At 38.4% G+C, this 18,615-nt stretch overlaps 4 protein-coding genes across 4 annotated transcripts in view; 2 read left to right on the top strand and 2 right to left on the bottom strand.

Annotated features, from left to right (window-relative positions):
• Nucleotides 1–526: 526 nt before the first annotated feature.
• Nucleotides 527–4,437, top strand: LOC111485220 (serine-threonine kinase receptor-associated protein-like). The gene is made up of 7 exons (XM_023132002.1): nucleotides 527–1,065; nucleotides 1,371–1,506; nucleotides 2,384–2,465; nucleotides 3,085–3,260; nucleotides 3,377–3,514; nucleotides 3,592–3,731; nucleotides 3,851–4,437. Exons 1-7 carry the CDS (start codon nucleotides 948–950, stop codon nucleotides 4,117–4,119), a joined length of 1,059 nt encoding a protein of 352 aa, XP_022987770.1. The 5' UTR covers nucleotides 527–947; the 3' UTR covers nucleotides 4,120–4,437.
• A 612-nt stretch (nucleotides 4,438–5,049) lies between these two features.
• Nucleotides 5,050–7,709, bottom strand: LOC111485170 (3-ketoacyl-CoA synthase 11). The gene is made up of 2 exons (XM_023131923.1): nucleotides 7,310–7,709; nucleotides 5,050–6,865 (listed from the first exon to the last, which is right to left on the bottom strand). Exon 2 carries the CDS (start codon nucleotides 6,857–6,859, stop codon nucleotides 5,318–5,320), a length of 1,542 nt encoding a protein of 513 aa, XP_022987691.1. The 5' UTR covers nucleotides 6,860–6,865; nucleotides 7,310–7,709; the 3' UTR covers nucleotides 5,050–5,317.
• A 6,912-nt stretch (nucleotides 7,710–14,621) lies between these two features.
• On the top strand, nucleotides 14,622–16,369 carry LOC111485164 (DELLA protein SLR1-like). The gene has a single exon (XM_023131914.1). The coding sequence runs from the start codon at nucleotides 14,745–14,747 to the stop codon at nucleotides 16,329–16,331; it is 1,587 nt and encodes a 528-aa protein (XP_022987682.1). The 5' UTR covers nucleotides 14,622–14,744; the 3' UTR covers nucleotides 16,332–16,369.
• A 1,714-nt stretch (nucleotides 16,370–18,083) lies between these two features.
• LOC111485191 (myb family transcription factor EFM-like) overlaps nucleotides 18,084–18,615 on the bottom strand; it is a 2,385-nt gene continuing 1,853 nt past the window's right edge. The window contains exon 4 of the mRNA XM_023131958.1: nucleotides 18,084–18,600. Within this exon, the coding sequence (XP_022987726.1) occupies nucleotides 18,136–18,600 (465 nt within the window). The 3' untranslated portion in view covers nucleotides 18,084–18,135. The remainder of the gene's footprint in view (nucleotides 18,601–18,615) is intronic.

Here is an 18,615-nt window from a genome sequence, read left to right as displayed (position 1 = left end):
TAATGGGCCGGTCGCAAATGAAGGCCATTTCGAAGTAAGCCAAAAAGAAAAGAAAGGAACGATGACACGGTCCTCAGCATCCTAATGGGCCGGTCGCAAGTTGAAGCCCATCTCGATGAAGGCCCAAAATAAAAGAAAGGAACGATGACACGCCAGCATTCTAATGGGCCGGTCGCAAATCGAAGCCCATATCGACGCAGGCCCAAAAGAAAAGAAACGAACGATGACACGGGCCTCAGCATCTTAATGGGCCGTTTGCAAGTTGAAGCCCATCTCAACGCAGGCCCAAAAGAAAAGAAATGAACGATAACACGGGCCTCAGCATCTTAATGGGCCGGTCGCAAGTTGTAGCCCATCAACGCAGGCCCAAAAGAAAAGAAAGGAACGATGACACGGTCCTCAGCATCCTAATGGGCCGGTCACAAATTGAAGCCCATATCGACGCAGGCCCAAAAGAAAAGAAAGGAAAAAATAATAATAATAAAAAGTGATTTCATGATATATAAGATCAGGTCTGAAGCCAGTTATGGTTGCGCCTAGCCCTTCTCTAGGAAGCTCTGTTTTGTTAGATTTTCCTTTTAAAGGTTTAATTTTTTGAAAATTTTCTTCTCGCTGTAATTTTGGGTTTAGATTTTGATTTTATCAGGGCCATTTTAGAGGGTTAGGAGGTGTGGGTGTTAGCTTTGTTGTTGGCGTCTCTCACCTGTGTTATATACCGCCATTTCTCGCTCCAATTTTCGATCGATCACAATTCAAAAGGCTTACTTTGATTCTACTGATCGCCGTCGTTCTGTCTACAGTTGATTGTGAATTTATGAGGATTTGCGGCTCTAGGGTTTTGATTTGGTTATTTGTTCTTGAAATACAGGTTTAAAGGTATCAATAAAGAGCAAATCTATAGTTTTTAGGTTAGGTTTATAGAAGTGTAGAGTAGATTTTTGTGAGAGATGGATAAGAAGAAAGTGGCTATTCCTCTTGTTTGCCATGGCCATTCTCGACCGGTCGTGGATCTATCTTATAGCCCTGTTACGCCGGATGGATTCTTCCTCATCAGTGCCAGCAAGGGTATGCAGTTAACTTTTTTTGTTTTTATTTTTTAGACGTGAATTTATGAATTGCGAAAGTTTCTAATACTGTTAATTTAGAAGATCATCAGTTTATGAGTGGTAAATGATTTTGGATCATTCTTGTTCAGTATCAGTCCTTTTGACTTTAATAGATAGATGTGCTTAGACGTGGGCATTGTGATTTTAGCCTTTCTTGATGAGAGATTCCATGAAACCCATGTGTCTTGGTGGTTTTCTCAAAGCATAATCCACAGTTTATTATACTGTGTTGCCTCTGAAGTATGCTTTTCTTGCGCCATTCAGATTCCAATCCCATGCTCAGGAATGGAGAAACTGGCGATTGGATTGGTACATTTGAAGGTCACAAAGGCGCAGTTTGGAGTTGTTGCCTGGATACCAATGCCTTACGTGCTGCCACTGGTTCTGCTGATTTTTCAGCGTATGTTTTTCTTCATTTGTTTTCATGATGCGTTTTAAGAACTGCCATATTTTTAATTTTTGATAGTCATATCATTGTATGCAGTCTACAATTAGAGGAGTAGCTCTTCATGTGTATAGTATCGATGGGTAATAGGGATTTTCCTAACTTTTCTCGGGATTTATTAACCGATCAACATAGTTGAATTTTTCCTTATAATTTGTTGTTTCAAGTACTACTTAATTTGATTCCCATGCTTCTTAGTTCTGCTTTACGGTCTGTACTCTTCTATATATACATTTAATAGTTCAATTTCCTATGTGTTTCCTCTTTTTGGTACAGAGTGGTAGAATAATTCTATTTTATTTGGCAAATTTGCAAGTAAGACTCCGTTATGGTTGAGGGTTCTGGAACGTCAATTCTGACGTTAGAAACTAGTTGGTTCTAGCCATTAGTCACAATGGTTAACCGACCTACCGACCAACTTACTAAACTCTGCTAAGCATTACTTTCTATGCATCTAACTACATCAGTTGGAATCACATTGCCTGCACACTTGCTTTTGCTACCTTGTTTTTGTATGCCCCTTGCCAGTCCATTTTGCACCATGACTTTTTGGCAGAACTACCCATTGTAGTCTTCTTCCATTCTCCCCAGTATTTGCTTCCTCTAGTACTGCACCATCTCTTACACCTCCACTCCTCAGGCATACAGTAGCTTTTATTGTAATTATTTTGAAATTGATTATTTGTAAGCTTCATTTTGATAACAAAATCTTGTTTGTTAAATTTTACTACATTTGCAATGGAAGCTAGACATGATTTTCAAGTGATTTTGTGACAATGATGGAGAATGGAATCATTGTTAGGATCCTTCATATTTGTGATTGAACTTACAGGAAAGTATGGGATGCATTAACTGGACATGTACTGCACTCATTTGAGCACAAGCATATTGTCCGTGCCTGTGCCTTTTCGGAGGTAATATCTTTTATCACATTCTTGATTCACACACTTTGCTGATTTGCATATGATCATGCCCTAAGAAATTACATTGGAATCTACTATCAAATCATGGTGCATCTTTTTACCTTACTGACTATACATAGGAATTAATCCCACAGTTGTCACCTACCTAGTTTTTCAAAACCCATGACAACTTGTAGGATACAACAGTTGGCCCAAGTGAGGTTAATCCAGCTGCGCTTTAGTTGGCTTAGACACTGGATATTATTATTAGAAAAAAGAAGTTTCACTTCTTGTTGGTGTGCGGGCTTGATTGATTCAATGTGATTGTGGTTTATTCATGTGATTCTTGGTTTTTGAGTTATTTCGATTTTGATAGGATTAGATGTATAGTTCTGCTTACATGATTGCTCTCATTAGTTGTTTATTTGACTTGATCTCTTACTGCTTGTTATTCTCCCTCGTTGCAGAAATGATTGTGGCAATATTTGAATTCTGACTGTTATCTACCGAATTGTGTTATCATCTTGTGATTTATGTGGGGTGATTATGTGGAATGAATTTGACGCTTAGATCTTTATCTTTAAGATGAATTTCTCTTTTTTCACTTGATACGTTTTCTAAAATGTGACAGGATACACACCTTCTATTGACTGGTGGTCTGGAGAAAGTACTACGGATATATGATTTGAATCGTCCAGATGCGCCTCCAAGAGAAGTGGATAAATCCCCCGGTTCAGTCAGAACTGTTACATGGCTTCACAGTGATCAAACAATATTAAGTTCTTGCACTGACATGGGAGGTGTCAGGTGTGTATTGCTGGGTGTTAATCTGCCTTCTCGTACTACATCGATATTTATTTTCTTTTATTAGTTATTATTTAGATATTTGGTTAGTCTTATTAAGTTCAGTCGTGGCCGAACAGATTATGGGATGTAAGAAGTGGCCAAATAGTTCAAACACTTGAAACCAAGTCATCAGTGACCAGTGCAGAAGTAAGTCAGGATGGACGGTATATAACAACTGCTGATGGATCTACTGTTAAATTTTGGGATGCAAATCAGTAAGTGTATTGCTTGCTTAAGCAGTGTTACTAATAAATTATACTCTCCTCCTGATTTTTGTTCCTTCTCTTTTCAGCTTTGGCTTAGTTAAGAGCTATAATATGCCTTGCAATGTAGAATCCGCTTCGTTGGAACCGAAGTATGGGATGAAGTTCATAGCGGGTGGAGAGGATATGTGGATCCATGTATTTGATTTTCATACTGGTGATGAGATTGGTATGCTCTTCTGCTATATCATTCTCTTTCCTTTTTAGTTTGCCAAAAAGCATCAAATTTTCCTGTGAGGTCCCGTTCGGGATTGCTGAAGAATGCCTTGTGTTTAACTGTTGATGCAGCATGTAACAAGGGTCATCATGGACCTGTACATTGCTTGCGCTTTGCACCCGGAGGAGAATCCTATGCCTCTGGATCTGAGGATGGAACCATTAGGATATGGCAGACTGGTCCTTTAACACATGACGACTCAGATGAAGCTTTGGTCAATGGATCTATGGGAAAAGTAAAGGTAAGTGCAGACGAGGTCTCACGCAAGATCGAGGGGTTCAGTATCGCAGACGAGGGAAAGTTCAGAGAGAAGGAGAAGGTAGAGGCGGGAAATGAGTGAAACAGTCTCTCCAATGCTCGATGGGAAGCCAGCAGAGCGTTGAGCTTATATCCTATCCTATACAGGTTCATCTTTTGTGAGATATGGACTTTGCTGATTTTTTGTATACACTTTGTCAATTCTGCAGATATGGGTGTGAACTTGTCATCTCAATTGAGCACGTTTTCGTTATGGCGTTGTCTTGTGCTTTATATTTTTAAGATCTTTAGATCTTTAACCACTGTCAATGTAGTAGCAAAGACCACGTTGAAGAACAATTACATGAGGAGTTTCTACTCGTCTAATTAAGCTATAATAAAATCGACATCGTCCAAGATTTTGAGTCGAATATTTCTACTCGATTTTAAAAGATCTACATACCAAAAGAACAAATTATTGGTATTCATTTAATACTGATTGGTACTCACTGTTCAGGAGATTGTTAGGCAATTTGATACGATCACGACAGGAGGATCCTTCCAGTATGGTGCTGCTTTCCTTATATTATTACATTTTTGGCTGCATTGTATCCCCACTCTCACATTCCCAGATGGATTAACTAAATTCAACCTGGGCCCACCACCACCACAAAAGTAATTTTTTTTTGTGTGTTTCTATCATTCAGCAAAACCATGAACTTCTCCGTAGAAAATAAGCAAAGCTACAGACATTTATGGAGAATAATTCTCATTCCAAATCCAGATTCCCAGCTTTAAAAAGAAAAGGAAAAGTCAAAGCAAGTGGTGTTGTAAACTTCCTGGTTAAGGTTTCTTGTGGGAAAGAAACTGATCTTCTGATTGTGATGATCTGCGCCAATGGCGATGGCGATGGGATCGTTTTAGCAAAGCTACAGATATCGATCGTGTGCCCGACCGCTGGATTCTTGGATCTCCTTAGCTGTCTCAAACAGATTACTAGAAGCATTCATTATGATAGAAGCAACATAGAAAGTTTAAGAAGTAGAAATGAATGATCCATCCAAATTGTCTGCTGAATTCAACACTTCCAATCCTCAATACAAATCAAGACATGAATGAAGCTTGCCCAAAGCATCTACAAAGATGCAATGTTCTGCTCGCAACAAAGCTGGCCTAGAACAAAAGAAAATGTCATTTCTTTAATATCAGCACAGGATGATCAATGGAAGATCTTGGCATCCCAACTCAGAGAGGAGACTAAAATGAATGAAAAACTGAAGAGTTAATAATAGTTTTGTTCTTCAAATGGCTGAAATTTTTGGAACATTGACTGGAAACTGGTCGATCTCATTCATCCATGGGCTCCTTTCTTTAGCTGGATTTATGGTCCTTAGAGCTTTCCAAACTGCACTATTGCACTTAAATCCTGAACCAAATGCTATTTGCCATGTTCTATCTCCTTTCTTCATTCGACCTTTCCCTTCTGTATATGCCAATTCATACCATAGAGAACTGCTCGACGTGTTGCCAAATCGGTACAGTGTCATCCTCGACGGCTCCATATGCCAATCAGATAGCTGCAAGTTCTTCTCCAGTTCGTCTAGAACCGCTCTTCCCCCAGCATGGATGCAGAAATGTTCAAATGCTAGTTTGAAGTCAGGGATGTAAGGCTTGATCTTCATTTTGAAGAGTTTCTTACCGACTAACGTACCGAAGAAGAGAAGCTGTTCCGACATTGGAAGAACAAGAGGTCCCAACGTCGTGATGTTAGTCTTCAATGCATCACCTGCAACTGCCATTAAGTCTTTGGATAAAGTAACACCAATCTTCCCAGTTGAGTCCTCTTCCTGAGTAACACAGCTAAAGCATTTATCGTCTGCTCCCTTGTGGGTACGAACAGTATGAACTAATTGGTATTTGGACCTCCTCCTCTCAGATCTTCTGTTTGAAAGCAATATTGCAGCTCCACCCATCCGAAATAAGCAATTAGAGACAAGCTTCGATCGGTCGTTCCCGAAATACCAGTTCAATGTAATGTTCTCCATGCTAATTACCAGGGCATAAGAATTGGGATGGACCTGAAGCAGCTGCTTAGCAAGATCAATAGAGATTAGTCCTGCACTGCAACCCATCCCACCAAGATTGTAGCTAACGATGTTCCCTCTAAGCTTGTAGTGGTTGATGACCATTGCAGAAAGCGATGGAGTCGGATTGAACAAGCTACAATTCACGATCAAGATACCGATATCCTTCGGTTTCACACTCGTCTTAGCTAGAAGTTCATCAATGGCACCAAACATCACAATTTCAGCTTCTTTTCGAGCTTCTGCCATGGAGGGGTTTGGAGGAATATTGAGAACAGCCTCAGGAAGATAAGTTGAATCTCCAAGGCCAGATCTCTCGAGGATTTTCCTTTGGAACTGAAGATTCTCCTCTGTAAATGTCCCTGTCATCTGAGATTGATCCATAAAAATCTTCTTCGTGCATTTACGAGCTTCATCGGGCTTGTAGCACGAAAAGTTAACAAGGTACACAGGGCGAGGACGGGTTAGAAAGTACAAGGTAGACAAGAAAACAAGGAGGGTCGAACAAAGAATGACAGAAACTAAGTTATATTGGAGATGACCCCAAACTTCACGAAGATCTTGAAGGGAGAAAGTGGAAAGCTGAGCAGCAATCACAACAACCAGAGGTGAAAGGAAGAGGTACATTCCATGAGTGATGAGATAGTGATAGCCAAGTTTCACATATTTGAGTTTGACAGACTTTTTAAAATCAGGGAGGCTTCGTGAAGATGGTGATTGTGCGCTTAGCAAGGGTGTGGATGGCTTTGGCTCCGTCATTTCCCCCTGATAAATTCTCAACAACTTAATCAACTATGAACAAAGTAAACTGCAGAAACATACATGGATCTAAACTATGAACAACAAATCCTTAAGCCGATGCAATAGAAAACAAATCTCATCCACAAATGGTTTTTGTTCATCCAGCAGAAAGAAACAGCATGCCCTTTCAGAAGATATACACAAAAAAGGTAAATATATAGAAGTGGAGAGCATACATTATTCCTAAAAACACTAAATCTTGTTCATCGCGTGAAAAATCCACAATATAAACACAACCCCAGAAAAATATTCACAGAAAATTCAGAATTCAGCATGAAAAACCCAACAGTGATGCAGCAAATCGAGGAAGAAACCAGATCAAAGAACAGAAACTATAAACAAAGAGAAGGGTATGCACAAATTCGAGTTGAAAAGAGAAAAAAGGAGAAACCCAGATAGGAAACAGACCTGAAAACTCAAATCCCTGGGCAGGCCGCAGGAATCTCGGTTGAGAGAGGGCCAAAGAGGAAGAGAGTTGAGAGAGGAAATGGAGCGATATATACAAAGGGCTTAAAGTGGACGAAAAAAGAAGAAGAAAAAGGAGATTGGAATAAAATTAAGAAGTAAAAAGTGGATTAAAAAAAGGGTTAACTGGGGTAGAGGTGGGGGCAGAACGTAACAAGAAGGAAGAAGAAGGGGGTTAACGGAGAGGGAAGGTCATAGCCATAGATGAAGGCGGCGAGGTGTACGGATGCTTTTGAATTGAAGAACGAGGCTTAGATGCAAGTGACGACGGCGCTGTCTGGCGCTGGCGCTGCCTTGTTTTGAATTGGGATTTGATCATTGTCTGTTTCTTCCTGTCTCTGTAACCAATCCCTCAATTCTCCTCCTCCTCCATTTTTACTCCTCATTTTATTTTAATAAATTATTTATTTTTCGTTATTATTTTACCCGACAATCATTTATTTCTTCCTTAATTTTCAAAAGGTAAGATATATAATTCATAAAAATAAACAATTAATTAATTAATTATACAGCTAGGATTATGCATTTTATGAAACCTTTTACATGAGAAAAGGGTGGGGGGACCATGAAGTAAGGGCTGGCTGGCTGGCTGGCAAAAAAGTTTTCGGACGAATAGAGTTACGCCACGTGTAATATTTGAAACGCCTTAATAATAAATAAATAAACAAATAATTGGCCGTTCTCGACTGCCACCTATTTTGAATCTGGGTTTGTCTGTTCCCTTTTGATTTTTCTTTTCTCCATTGATAAGTCAAATTTGTCCGACAACTAATTATGTCATTTTCTTTGACCATTAATAAATCGAGATCTTATTTAAATAAGAGTAATATTGAATTTAAAATAATTGTGAAAAAATTAAAATTATTATTTATATCATAAAATATATTTTCATTTTCAGCGACTCGATTATAATATTTTTAAAGTCATAGGTTACTTTTAAACTCAAACGGCCAATTAAATAAAACTATTGAAAAAAAACAAACATAAAGATGTTACCAAATTTGTTTAGGAATTGCTCTTTCAAGAAAAATTTAAAATTTTATTGCTGGGACAGATAAATTAATAGAGTACAAAGCTTAAGTTTAAGTTTTACCTCATTCTAATTAGGTAGAGAGCGACTGTGGAGTTATTGAAGTGTTGTCTCGCAGCAAGATAGAGACGATAACTAAGTTACATAAAGAATATGGGGAGGTCAACAACATGTCGTGGAAGGAGATAACGGGTGGAGCCAATGACCCATTAAGACTGCCGTATCTACAACTACATCTCCGAGCAGCAATTAAATGGTGGGTTATAACTGTTATATTCACTTCTCAAATGCAACAATACCTAAATATTTATTCACTTGTGCATCACAATTCGTCGTGCACTATAAGCCACAATAGAGCCCACAAATAGCGCATAGTTGGGCTTTGGCCCAAGTTGAAGAAGTGGGCCAATATTCTATCTTCCCAAATGGATTTAGTATAAATACGTGGGAAAATGGAGTAAATACTCGGAAATATACTTAAATTTCAATGATAAATGGCCTCTACCTCTAAATACTTGGAGTCGACTATTTTAGTTGTACAGTTACCGACACATGAAACATGATGGTACACAACGTTAGTCGTGACGCTCTAACCTAACATCTCTAACATGACGTTTGTGTAACCATTTAAGCTCACTACTAGTATATATTGTCCATTTTAACCCGTTGCGTATCATCATGAGTCTCACAGTTTTAAAACGCGTCTACCAAGAAGAGGTTTCCATACCCATATAATGAATGTTTCATTCCCTCTCCAACCGATATGAGAATTTCACATTCTACCCACTTGGGGCTCGCTGGCATATCGTCCGTATCTGGTTCTAATATCATTTGTAACAGCTCAAGCCCACCGTTAGTATATATTGTCCACTTTAGACCGTTACATATCGTCGTCAACTTCACGATTTTAAAACGTGTCTACTAGATAGAAGTTTCCACACTCATATAAAGAATGTTTCGTGTTAAGGATTATTGGGAGTGAGTCCCACATTGGTTAATATAGTGGAAGATCATGGATTTATAAGTAAGGAATACATCTCTATTGGTATGAGACCTTTTGAGGAAGCCCAAAGCAAAGTTATGATAACTTAGGCTCAAAGTGGACAATATTATACCATTGTGAAGATTCGTGATTTCTAATATGGTATCAAAGGCATACCCTAAACTCAGCTATATCAATAGAATCCTCAAATATCGAACAAATGGTGTACTTTGTTCGAGGGGAGGATTTGAGGATTATTGAGAGTGAGTCTCACATCAGTTAATTTTCGTGATTCCTAACACTTCGTTCCCTCTCCAATCGAAGGTTTAACTCCACAAACCTAACATTTTATATCACAAGACTTGGCTTAGTCACACCAACCCAAGCCAAAACCGAGCTACATCGACAACACCTATAAACTTAGCTTCAAACGTGCTAGAGAACAACATGCAAATAGAGGTTATACATAGTAAATCAAGAATAAATCCTCTAATAATGCCATTCAATCAAAGAACTAGGAATAAATGGAACATATCTCTTAACCTAATCCAACCACCTTCCATGATTTATTTTGCATAATGATTCCTTATATACACAGATGGGTTTAGAGTATTAAACACTTGCTTAAGACTTCTAAGTGGCAAAGAAGGATATGCATACAACAACCCAAGCCTGATGGGTTACGTAACTAAGATGCACAATTCTAAAGCTGGTTGATTTCAATTCATGAACTAATTTGGAATAGAATATAAACAACTAAGTAAAGGGGAAGATTAATCACAATTAATGGATAAGCACAAAAATAATCCTACGTTTTTTTAGACCAAAATTAGAAAACGTGACCAAAAAGCTTATAAGAATCTAACCTACTTGATTTAAGATTAAAAAAAATGGGTTATGTTTACCTTTGCCAGTAATTTAAAAAAATTTATTCGTGCATATTTTAGTTTAGCTGAGTGATTGAACGAACGATGTAAATGATTTAAAAATTATTCTTTAACAACGATGTCTGCCCATTGATTGATTGATTAATATGGACGAGTATATGAATAGGACATTAGTTAATGGGGATTTTAGCTGAAAACCAATGTCTATCTCATGGAATCCATGGCACACCAAGACACGAGCTGTTTGATATTACTAAAAACATAAATAGATTGGGAAGAGTGGATTGGATTCTAGTATAGTGTGTGTTAAATCAGCTTTTGGTTTCTGTCAGCAACAAATATTCTTCCAAATTGGAACACGACCGAGGTTGAGCATCTAAGCATCCACCTTTTTTTTCACCCATGCTTCTTGTTCTTTTCCCACATTCTTATTTAGTTTAGTTCAAATCACACATCTAGAAGGTCGTCGTCGGCGAACTATTTACCGTTTGAAAGAGAATAAAACGGCTTAAAATTTCAAAAACTAATCTAAATCAATTACTTACCCCTTGTTACAATTGCACTCTTGTAATAGCGAGAGAACGATTATGCGGTACTTATTTTAACCCAATGATCAAGTCGGCGTATGCTCGAGCCTCGAATCATATTTGGGAGGAATGTTTTTAGAAAATGTGAGTGAAGAAATACATGGAAAACAACTTGAAAGAAAGCAAATGTTATAAAAACACCAACGACTTTGATATAACCCAGATAGGAAAAAGTGACAACTAGTCTATCCCTGTAGTACATTTTGGAGATAGACATGATTTTGGTGAACAGTCATACATTCTTGTATTGACACAACATGAAATAGTAAAAGTCCATCTAAAATGAAAGCATGTAAGAGGGATTTCGGTTATAGACAACACATCCTAAACAAACATAGCTGAGACATTCGACGTATGGCCATAAACACCACGCCCCGGACAAACATGGACGGTGATAAAAATACGTACCAACTAGAAATGTGAAATGTGTAAAATAATATATTATTGGAGAGTGTGATTATAATTAAATATATGTATAGTTAATGTGAGTTATAAAGGGACTTATGCATGCATGCGCATCTAAAATTATTCCAATAAACCTAATTTACCTTATTTGAAGAAACAATAGAAACCCACCACCGCACTCCTTATATAAAGCATCAAAGCCGGGTGCCTAAAACGCAGGCTTCTCCCTTTACTTCCCTTTGCAGCTAAACCCTTTTGGTCTCCCTTTGGGCTCAGAAAAGGAAACAAAAATGATGGCTCCCATTGAATCCAGTGGCAAGAACAGCCATGGAGATTGCGGCAATGGCGGTAAGAACTACCTCGACCCACCTCCTCCGCCACTGCCGCTTCCTCCGCCGCCACCCGGTGCCGGCGGAGGCGTAAGCATAGTTGCAGATTATGACTTTGCTCCGGCAGCATGAACAAAGAGAGAGTTGCATGATTGCCTCAACGGTAATAAAATACTTTTATTTTCCTTCGAATTAATAATTGATACTGAATTAGATGTATCGTCCACCCAGTGGAAGTAATTGATGAGTAAAGTAATGAAATTAAAGGATTTTCTTGATTATTATGTTTATTTAACTTTAAAAAAGATTTTATTAGTATTAAATTATGTCAGGTAAAAACTGTAAAATAATAAGAAACTTTTCAACAAATTTCAAAGTCAAAGATAATAAGCACACGAGGCTATATTTATCTATCATTTTCACCTAGGGACCACGGAATCAATATGTCAAATTTAATACTATACTCTATAGTGGATATACACTTTTTTTTCTTTTTTTCCCTCAATAAATATACGATAGTGGGTATATTGTGATGCAATGAATCAAAAACACATCTAAATAAGAGCGATCCTGATGATATAATAACCACGAAAAACTTAAAAAAAAATGAAAATTATTAACCATGACAATAATATCACTTTCTTTTTCGAATGCTCAATTATAAGAGCTTTACAGTTAAGCGGACTTTGTTTAGAGCAATTTTATATGGGTGGGATATTTACACTTTTAAAAAGTGAGGAGTCGGTAACATTAGCCTCTGTGACAATTTACAAATATTTAAAATATATCTTCTAATTTTTATATTTTTTTTATTGAATATATATTTTTTTTAACGAATAATATTTTTGGAACAAACTTCAAAATTAAAAAATCTCTAAAAGTAAAATCATTCGAGACCGATTCAAAAGATCCGAATTGGACCTAATTGGTGATTTAATTCTGTTCAATAAGCTTTATGGATCGCCCAAATTGGGCCTCGAAAAGCCCATGCGATTGGGCCTCAGATTATTTTTAACAAATTTATTATATTATTTAATTTTAGATAATTAACTAAATTTTAGTTTTTTTTTTTTTTTTTTTTTTTTTTTTTTTTTTTTTTTTTTTTTTTTTTTTTTTTTTTTTTTTTTTTTTTTTTTTTTTTTTTTTTTTTTTTTTTTTTTTTTTTTTTTTTTGTATAATTTCTTTTATTTTTATGTTTTCGAATATTTACAAGGTAGGGACAATGTTGATAATAAAATAGCATAACATGGCACGTACAAAATTTAATGTCAAGTAGCCATTATTTCATGGAGATTATGGCAAATGACTATAGATTGAGAACCAGTTCTTAAAATTCATAGACTTTTAAATTAATATTAATGCCACGTAGTTTTACCTGCATTTATTGTTTAAAAAAAAAAGGGTCAAACTTGCCTATAACTCGAATAATCTCATCCATTATTTGCTACCAATTAATTACGATTGTTTCATATCACATGTCCGTACTGCTTGTGTTAATTTAGATAAAGTAAGTAACAAATAATTAAATATTTAATTCCAAATCCAAATTAAGTTTCTATTGTATCATTTCTTCTAAACTTTCCATTTATGTTCCCAACCCGTAAGAAACACATTCTCCACATATTTAATATATTTTTTAATTAAATTAATAAAATATCCTTAAACTTTACATACCCTTAACGTGACTTATGTGTTACATTTAATTTAGTTTCATGAAAAAAATTAATAATTAGTCCCATCAAGTAGCTGAAAATGTGACATAAAAAAAATAAAAAAATAAAAATGCATAGAGAGAGCTGGGTTTTTAGAAGCTTACTGTCACAGAGAAGATTATGCTTTGTATTATGCATATTTGATGTACTGGACCACAGGCCATGGCTTAGACAGGAACACCCATGTGCCATTTCAATCTCCTGCACATGCACCCTTACAAAATTCCTTTTTTTTTTTTTTTGGTTCAATTTTTATTATGTAACCTTTAATTCCTTTTGGTTTATAAATATATTTGGTTACTAATACTTACTTATGTAAGAATTTTTTTATAAAATTAAAAAAAAATAAAAACTAAATTATGGTTTGACCAAATTGAATTATTTTGAACTATGAAATGAAATACACAAATGTGTCCACGTAGGCACTTTACTTACCAAAATCAACGTCGGTTCTGTTTGGTGACAGCCAGCCAGCTCATTAAAAAAAAAAAAAAATGGGAAATATGTAAATTTCAATTGCATGCATGCAACCGTTCCTATTTCCCATGTAATCATATCTGTAATTCTTGGACCACTTCACCTACACACCATAATTTTTTTTTTTTAATTAAATTACAAATCTAAATTTAGATTTAAATATTAGAATATATTAAGATAATTAACGTGGGTGGTGGGGGGGGGGTATTTAATTTTGAAAAAGAATAATTATGGTATATAATACGAATAATTAATAGATTATTTAAATGGGCCCAGTGGGATGGGTGTCGCTATCTTTGTCTTAATAATGGGACTTAAATCAATTAATGTTGCTCTAAATGACGTGTATTGTGACCACTCTATTCAGCATAATTAATAATCCCAATAATAATTTCAAAAATTAAATTAATAACAAATAATATCTCATACAAATGACATGGATGGCGTGGAGGGCACTGTGCAGAGCAACGTCATTCGGTATAACGTTTTTTGTCCACGTGTGTCTAACTGCAGGTTGCATAGAGATTCTGTTTTAGTTTTTTTCATTTCTTTTTTTTATTATTATAATTTTCTCGATTTTCAACGGATTTTTCGTATTGGAATTAAATTTTAGATGGTTTTTTACGATACATAATAATGATTTCCCGAGGGAATATTTTGGGGGAAAAAATAAATAATATTTTGTGGTACTTAAAATCTCTTATATTGAAAAGCAAGTAGAAATTAGGTGTCTACTACCGTTTATGCAGTATGGTGGCTTCCACTCTCAACTGGTAATTAGAATATAATATATTTTATTTTTAAATAAAATATAATTTTGATTGTGAGGGTTTTTAACTGGTTACTCACCTATTTTCCATGGCTGTTCTTGAATTCTTGAATTCTCAGATACACTGCTTCTCTCTCTAAAATTCCTCACCTCTATGCTTCCTCTACGGCCATCTCTTCCTCTGTAAATTAATCAATTTAATGGATCCTTTCGATTCCGCCGCCTCTTCCGGCAGCAGCAGCGGCAGCTCCTCCTCCACCGTCACCAAACCTCAAGATATCGATGGCCTTCTCGCCGGCGCTGGCTACAAGGTCCGCTCCTCCGACCTCCACCACGTTGCTCAACGACTGGAGCGCCTTGAATCTGCTATGTTCAACTCTTCCTCCGAGATCTCTCAACTCGCCTCCGATGCGGTCCATTACAACCCTTCCGACATCGCTTCCTGGGTTGATTCCATTCTCTCTGAGTTTAATGAAACGGCATCCTTGCCGTCTGATCTATCCGATTTTCCCGATCTCTTTACGGTTTCTAATCAGACGCCTGGAAATGTTTCCTGGACTGATCCTTGTGTTGCTGCGCAACACCAGAACCTCGCCCTGAATCAGCTAACCGTCGTCACCGCCATGGAGGAAGACTCCGGTATAAAACTCGTCCATATGTTGGTCACTTGTGCTGATTCCATCCACCGTGGCGATTTTCCATTGGCTGGGTCTCTGTTTGTCGAAATGCAAAGTTTGCTCTCTGGCATCAACACCGATCGCGGCATCGGGAAAGTCGCCGGTCATTTCATTGACGCGCTGACTCGGCGCGTGTTCACACCACATGACCCCACCACTACTAGCACCGGCTACGAAAATGAGCTTCTCTATCACCATTATTACGAAGCTTGCCCTTACCTTAAATTCGCCCATTTCACCGCCAACCAAGCCATTTTGGAAGCCTTCGACGGTAACGATTGCGTCCACGTCATCGATTTCAATCTAATGCACGGTTTACAATGGCCGGCATTAATTCAAGCCCTCGCTCTCCGCCCCGGCGGCCCTCCTCTTCTCCGTTTAACTGGCATTGGCCCACCTTCTCCCGACGGCCGCGACTCGCTGCGTGAAATCGGGTTAAGACTCGCTGAGTTGGCTCGGTCGGTGAACGTCCGATTCGCCTTCCGCGGCGTAGCGGCGGCGAGGCTGGAAGATGTGAAGCCGTGGATGCTCCAGGTGAGTCCTAAGGAGACGGTAGCGGTGAACTCGGTTATGCAGCTCCACCGGCTACTAGGAAACAACAACCAGTTCTCCTACCCCTTGGAAATGGTTCTCGGGTGGATCCGGAGTTTGAAGCCGAAGATCATGACGGTGGTGGAACAAGAAGCAGACCACAACCAGACCGGGTTCTTGGAGCGGTTCACGGAGGCGTTATTTTACTACTCCACCATGTTTGATTCACTCGAAGCTTGCTGTAAGATGCCGGAGAAGGCTTTCGCGGAGATGTATCTACAAAGGGAAATTTGCAACGTGGTAAGCTGTGAAGGATCGGCTCGAGTCGAACGCCACGAACCTCTCGTCAAATGGAGGTCTCGGCTCCACCAAGCCGGGTTTAGAGCCCTCCATTTGGGATCCAACGCCTTCAAGCAAGCCAGTATGCTGCTAACGCTCTTCTCCGCCGAAGGATTCTCCGTCGAGGAGAACGAAGGGTGTTTAACCCTCGGCTGGCACAGCCGCCCTCTTCTCGCGGCTTCCGCTTGGCAAGCCGCACCGCCGCCCGACGCAAATCAACCATTCGGAGAGACAGTATAAAATAATAATAATAATATTATTATTATTATTATTACAAATAAGTGTCATGTAAAATTCTTTTTTTATTACATATATTTTTTTTTCCCGTCCTTTACTTTCATCGAACCCCAAAAAAAAAAAAAAAAAAAAATATATATATATATATATATATATCCATCATATTGCATTAAATTTTAATATAAAGAGTCAATGATATGGACCTCGGATCTAATCCTCTATTCTTAGAGGCGGTTTAGCTTCATCCATCAGATGGTTTAAAATATTAATCTCAATTAGTACTATCTTAGGGGTACCCTAATTAGTAGGTTATTTATATGTTCCTTTATTAGGGACAACTTGGATAGCGTGGCTTACGTTTCCTTGTACCTAAACTAACCTACATTTCACCAACTATATATATTTAATTTTCCTATCTCTACCACCTTATTACTTTCAGTATTCGGGGAAAGGGGGCGATTTGGAAAAAGAAGAATTGGGGGAGAGGACCAAAAAGCAAAAGAAGAAATCAAAGTAGTAGTGGGAGTGGGGTTGTGTTGGGGAAAAGGTGACCCAGGACCCAGGAAGGGGTGATTGGAATAATAGGGATGGCATGTGGGATTGCCCGACCGTAAAGGAAAAACGGACTCAGCAACGGGACCCCTTCCCGCGTAATTAATTATGAGGGCTGGCTGAAATGGCCGCTTCTAGAAAGGGAGAGGTGTTGGATGAGTGTTTTTAATCCACGTTGACGCAGCTAGGGTGTGCAGAAACTGTGTCATCGCCGCAGCTGGCCTGTCCATGGGGTCTTCCACTGACTCAACTTGTGCTGTTTTGCATTACATTTTGGGCCCCTGCAAACTGTTCGATCAAATGTCTAAAAGAAGGGGGTTCTCTGCTGCTTCGCTGCCACTCAATCTCATTGGGTTCTGTTTCACAAACACCAAAAACTAATTAAATTACAATCAAGTCCTCCAACAATCAATTGATCTCCACCACTATCCTAAAACTGCAGCAACGGGAGATAATGGGCTTCAGAAAAGAGGAAAGGAAGATGGCTAAGGAAACAGGCTTCCGTAAGTCGGGGGAATTAAGCCGATAAAAAAGCGGGTTAAGTCGAAAGAACCTGGACCCGGTAGACCCGAGATGTGGCCCTACCAGTCCCTAATTTCACGTGATCCCGTTCTGCGTGCTGACTAAGTCGGAAAATCCCATGGCCCACACTCGAAAAATATTTGCTGGGGACCACCTTTTATCTCTGCATCAGCCGGCACCTCACGTCTTACTAATCTCCCACGTGTCGATAGCGATATTACCACATTTTTCATTTTTTATTAAATTCCCTAAAATTAATATTGTGTATTTTTTTATTACCTGGTCCGTTCCTCGTGGGTCAATTTTCGGTGAGAGAGACCCGTCTAGGTCTCAAAGTTGAAAGGGCCATCATTAAGGATGGGATCCTCTGCGGACAAGACTAGGGGTCCTTCGTTCTGCGATCCCATCTTAGGGCCTTTTACATTTAATATTTGATGTTTCTTTCTAATCAAAACAACCATGATTGAACTTTTGAGCTATCATAAATTAATAATTAATCTTTTTTAATTAACTTTAATCATTGTATATCAAATTAATAATGGATTAGGAAGCCCAACGTCGGCCCATTATTATAGATATGGGCTTTGTCTTAAATCCAATTGAATATATTATATTCTAATTTATTAAAAATACTTAATACTACAAAATCATCTTACATATTGTAATCAAAACAAAAAATTTATAAAAAATATTGTAATCAAACACTAATTATGGTATGATAAAAATTAAATTTTCAGAATTTCAGCGTAATTTCACTTCTGTTACTCTCTTCACCCTCCTCCGATCTCCGCCCACATGACCCTCTTCCTTTAATCCTCTCATCGCCATTTTCGCCGCCCTCAATTCTCCAGCTACTGCTCCCTGATTTCTCCTCCTCGAAGCTCTCTGACCGCTCCGCGGTGTTCCTCACTTCCGATTCCGGCGAGCTTTGGGTCACCTGCGGTGGTGCTCCCATGTATAACTGCACCTGGTGATGATGCTGCAGAGATGCGTGATGCAGATGCGGCGTGTAGAAGTGGGAAGGCTGATGGGACGAGGGCGGTGGTCCATACAGGGCAGACGGCGTTGCTGCGCCTGCCGCAGCCGCGTACTCCGGTGGGACCCACAGACCGCCCAGACCAAGAACTACGAGCTGAGCCGCTGGCGGTCCAGATGCTTGTGAGGTTGGACCGGGTCGTCTAGTGTGGAGTCTGTATTTCTGCGAGTAATATAT

This window comes from Cucurbita maxima, unplaced genomic scaffold, assembly GCF_002738345.1.
Source record: "Cucurbita maxima cultivar Rimu unplaced genomic scaffold, Cmax_1.0 Cma_Scf00010, whole genome shotgun sequence".
Lineage (NCBI taxonomy): Eukaryota > Viridiplantae > Streptophyta > Magnoliopsida > Cucurbitales > Cucurbitaceae > Cucurbita > Cucurbita maxima.
Note: the sequence above shows the minus strand (reverse complement) of the source record. Positions and strands in the feature narration are given on the sequence as shown.

Excerpts from the sequence above, each read along its gene's own strand:
- LOC111485220 (XM_023132002.1), top strand. The coding sequence starts at position 948 with ATGGATAAGAAGAAAGTGGCTATTCCTCTTGTTTGCCATGGCCATTCT. Across the intron at positions 1,066-1,370 it reads CCTCATCAGTGCCAGCAAGG|ATTCCAATCCCATGCTCAGG; the intron begins GTATGCAGTTAA and ends TGCGCCATTCAG. Across the intron at positions 3,515-3,591 it reads AAATTTTGGGATGCAAATCA|CTTTGGCTTAGTTAAGAGCT; the intron begins GTAAGTGTATTG and ends TTCTCTTTTCAG.
- LOC111485164 (XM_023131914.1), top strand. The coding sequence starts at position 14,745 with ATGGATCCTTTCGATTCCGCCGCCTCTTCCGGCAGCAGCAGCGGCAGC.
- LOC111485170 (XM_023131923.1), bottom strand. The coding sequence starts at position 6,859 with ATGACGGAGCCAAAGCCATCCACACCCTTGCTAAGCGCACAATCACCA.